This window comes from Ananas comosus, linkage group 12, assembly GCF_001540865.1.
Source record: "Ananas comosus cultivar F153 linkage group 12, ASM154086v1, whole genome shotgun sequence".
In the NCBI taxonomy this organism is placed as follows: Eukaryota; Viridiplantae; Streptophyta; class Magnoliopsida; order Poales; family Bromeliaceae; genus Ananas; species Ananas comosus.
In genome coordinates, this window is record NC_033632.1 from 6,256,927 (window position 1) to 6,261,751 (window position 4,825).

The 4,825-nt window shown below is 30.2% G+C and overlaps 1 protein-coding gene across 1 annotated transcript in view; it reads right to left on the minus strand.

Annotated features, from left to right (window-relative positions):
- LOC109718641 (auxin-induced protein 5NG4-like) overlaps positions 277 to 4,825 on the minus strand; it is a 15,243-nt gene continuing 10,694 nt past the window's right edge. The window contains 1 exon segment of the mRNA XM_020244970.1: positions 277 to 633. Within this exon segment, the coding sequence (XP_020100559.1) occupies positions 459 to 633 (175 nt within the window). The 3' untranslated portion in view covers positions 277 to 458.

Genomic DNA, 4,825 nt, shown 5'->3' on the forward strand with positions numbered 1-4,825 from the left:
CAAATGGAAAGCACACATCTACTAATGTATACTACCTCTCTTAGCATAACTGTCTTTAATTAACTGGAATCTCATTTAATTTAGTAACTTCATTTACTACGAACTTTTCATAATAGAAGTGTGTGTAGTAGGAGACAAATTAGTCACATTAAGATGCCATTCACATCACTTCATTGAGAGAATAATTTTATATGTCCCTAATGAACCAAAAATAACACTGCCATATACAAAGAGGACCAACAAAAAAAAAAAAAGTCACACTAGTGCAAGAGCTTATGAAGCTTAATTTCAGCTTAATTTAAGCTTGAACTTGAAAACAGTCAAATCCCAGCTACACATTTAACATTTCTCCACACCTTAAAAAACCAAGTTTATATCAACATATCCATCATTAATTAATTAAGCTTTTTTTTTTTGTTGGACAACTCCATTACAATGAGGTGGTTTAATTAATTATTTCATGCAATATCTGTGGCTGCAGCTGCTTCATTATCTTTATGTGAGCTCTCTTGGTTGAGGAGCGGGTGCCTTGTTAAATCTTGATCCACCACTTGGCTTGTAGCCTTTTTCTCCTCACTTTTACCCCACAGTACAAAGTAGAGACCAATCACTATGAGGATAGAACCAAATATCCTGAAAAAAAAAGAAGAAAAAGAACAAGAAAAAAAAAAAAAGAAAACCAATAATATTAAAGATAAGCATGCTATTCAAGAGCCCCAAAACTTTTCGATTAAATTATATAGTGACCCCTCAAATGACCCATAGCTTTATAATTAAATACCCTCTAGCTAAAAATGCTAAAATATTAGAAATATCCACTATAAATATTACAAACACTAAAAACTGCCCATGTGGACTGACTTCACAAAACCCCTCCAATTGTAGGCTATTTGAAATTACCCCCTCAACTACAAACTTTTTGATTGGGGCCCCTTAACTTTTGTCTTTTTTTCTTTTTTGAATAGAGTTTTTCTACTCATTGTAGTTTGAAAATCTTGTAAAATTTAGTAGCTCTATTAACTTTCGTCAGTTAACTGATTTAGTTTTATCTGCTAAAAAGCATTTAAAATAATTAAATTTGGCAAAACTATTGATGAATTTGGTGAAGTCTTCAGTTTATTTGACTGAAATCACTTAAATCCTAAAATAGGTAGAAGTTTAGGGGTCCGAATAAAAGAAGTAGAGGTTGAGGAGGCGATTTCAGATTGGCCTATAGTTGAGGGCCGGGTGTCTACATACATTTTTACCTAATATGTATTTTATTAAGTTATATGTGGTATTTTTAACTTTTGAGGTGTATATATATAATTGAGTTAACATACAATAGATATAAAGTAAGGTATCATTTGGTTTAGTAATAAGCTGTTTTTTGTTATTCTTAGTATAGGTACAACTCCTGGGATAAACATAAACTAGATTATTTCTAGGAATAAGAAAAATAATATTTGTATAGTTAGATAAGAATAGCAAGAACAAGAATAATTATAGTTTTAAAATGATAGTATTTTACCTAATTACTTAACATCAAAATAGTAATTAAATAATAATTTACTAACTTAATTAATTAATTAAGTAACCATAATTACTATTTGATGACCATCAATGTTAGAATTAATTAATATATTAATCAACTGTTAATTAATTAACCATGAGTATTGTTAATTAATAAATTAATTAACCATTAGTAATTTGACAAGTTAATAAATTACTAATTTAATTTAATAAAAGTAATAAATTATTTAGTTAATTATTTAATTAGATAGATTGGTCAAAATATTAATTGCTTAATCAATATAAATATTAGCTATTGTATAAGCGCACTAAATAAGTAATTTTAATTAACTAATTAATTAATTATTAATAATAAGTTAATTACTCAAAAAGTTAATTAAATATTTATTAGAGTAATAAATCAAATGGTTAATTACTTATCTAGTTAATATATAATACGTTAATTAGCATTAATTAGTATAAGTATCGAGGTTTTCTTTTTTTTTTTAGCTGAAAATGTGATACACACACACACACACACACACACACACACACACACACGTATAAGAACTAGAATACTATTGTTGTTAGTGTGAGAATAATACTTACTATCAACTTTTGGATTATTGGGTGCCTAGGGTTTATTGGGGGTTTGTCGAATAGTAATAATCTAAAAATAAACAGTTGATAGCAAATATTATTCATTTACTATGAATAGTATACCAGCTAAGCTCTCTCCCTTTCTCTCTCTCTCTCTCTCTATATATATATATATATAGGGTCTGGCTACTATCCTATTAATAGGATTGAGACCATTGTCCTATCAAGTCGATTTGAATGATCGGAACTTCAAATTGATAATCGGCACCATTGAAGTTGATCTACACAATTAGAAATGTTTAGAAACCAAATTTTGTATTATTTAAAAATCACTATCAAGTTCATCTTAAAAGTTGAAAAATGAACGGTCATAAATGAATAACCTTCTTAAAATAGAGGTTAGACTTTCTCAGTTTGTAATCAGAGTGATCAAACATCATCTAAATAGTATAAAGAATTTTCTACCAAAAATTCAAGTAATTTGGTTTGCTCTACACCATTAAACAAGCAAACGGCTCATATAAGCCGTCAAAAATTGTCGATTTTACGACACTTTGATTACCATGTAAACCATTATCAAAATTTATGAAATTTAGTTTCTAGATATTTCAAATACTCTAGATCAACTTCAACGACTCCGATCATTGATTCGGAATCTCAATCATCAAGAACAACTTGATAGGACAAGTGCTCCTATCCTATTAATAGGATAGTAGCATTAGCATATATATATATATATAGTTGACCTAGAATACTATCTAGCAAATGGTTCCGTTGCCACCAATTTATTTTCGATGGTGGAGCCTACAAATTAACGATCGGCACCACTAAACATGATCTATACCACTTGAAGTGTTTAGAAATCAAATTTTATACATTTTTTATATTGTTCTCTTATCCATTGAGTGGACAAAAAAATGAACGGCTGAAAATGAATATTCTTTAAAAAATGGTGATAGGAGTCTTGTAATCAAGATCAAGAGTATAGATCTTGTTTTAAATAGTTTAAAGAATTTTCTAAAAAAAATTCAATTGATTTGAATATATTTATGCCGTTAAACGAGAAAACGCCTCATATCGGCCATTAAAATTACGAATTTTGAAACCCTTTGATCATTTGGCAAATATGTTGAAAAGATTTGAAATTTGATTTTTAAATACTTCAAATTATATAGATCATGTTCAACGGTACTGATCGTCGATTTGGAGGCTCTATCATCGAAAGCAAATGGGTGGCAACGGAGCCCGTTTGCTATCGATAATATTCCAGCTCAACTATATATATTTATATATAGTAGGGCTACTATACTCTTATGAGTATTGGACCCTTCGTACTCATAAGTTGTTTTCGATGATGGGGCTTCCGAATCGACGATCCACTCCGTTAAATATGATCTACAGTATTTGAAACTTCTAAAAAATAAATTTCGTAATTTTTCGAAATCATTACAGAGTCCATCAAGCGGGTATAAAATGAATGGTTAAAATCGAATGACATCCTAAAAATGAATGATCGGATCCTTCAATTTAAGATCGGAGTTATTAATCTTTATTTAAGTAGTGAACAGAATTTTCTATCAAAAATTCAACATATTTTGATTCTTTTTCACCGTTAAACTAGCAAATATCTTATACCGGCGGTTAAAAATTGTCAATTTTGTGAGCTTTTGATCGTAAGGAAAATGATGTCGAAAAATTATGAAATTTAATTTCTGGAAGTTTTAAATGCTCTAGATAATGTTTAACGTTGTGGATCATCAATTCGGAAGCTCTATCATCGAAAACAACTTATGAGTATGAGGGCCATCGTACTCATAAAAGTATAGTAGCCGGACTCTCTCTCTCTCTCTCTCTCTCTCTATATATATATATATATATATTTATATATATATATATAGTTGAGCTAGAATACTATCTAGCAAACGGTACCGTTGCCACCAATTTGTTTTCGATGGTGGAGCCTCCAAATCGATGATCGGCACCGCTAAACATGATCTATACCACTTGAAGTGTTTAGAAATCAAATTTCATACATTTTTTATATTGTTCTCTTATTCATCAAGTGGACACAAAAATGAATGGCTGAAAATGAATATTCTTTTAAAAATGATGATAGGAGTCTTGTAATCAAGATCAAGAGTATAGATCTTGTTTTAAATAGTTTAAAGAATTTTCTAACAAAAATTCAATTGATTTGAATATCTTTACGCCGTTAAACGCGAAAACGACTCATATCGGCCATTAAAACTACAAATTTTGAAATCCTTTGATCATTAGGCAAATGATGTTGAAAAGATTTGAAATTTGATTTTTAAACACTTTAAGTGGTATAGATCATATTCAACGGTACCGATCGTCGATTTGGAGGCTCTATCATCGAAAACAAATGGGTGGCAACGGAGCCCGTTTGCTATCGATAGTATTCCAGCTCAACTCTATAGAGTTGAGCTAGAATATATATATATAGAGTTGAGCTAGAATACTCCCAGAATATCCCAAAGCACCATGAAGGTGTGCTTTTGAGTTTTAGCTATTGGATGAGAGATGTAGGTTGAGATGATAGTGGTAGGTGGTGATATTAATACTATATATATAATATATAGAGCTAGAATACTCCCAAACTATCATGAAGGTGGTGCTTTTGAGTTTGCCATTGATGGAGAGATGTAGTGTTTGAGATGATATGATGGTAGTGGTCTAGTGTTGTGGTAAGGTTCGATAGTGTTATGATCCC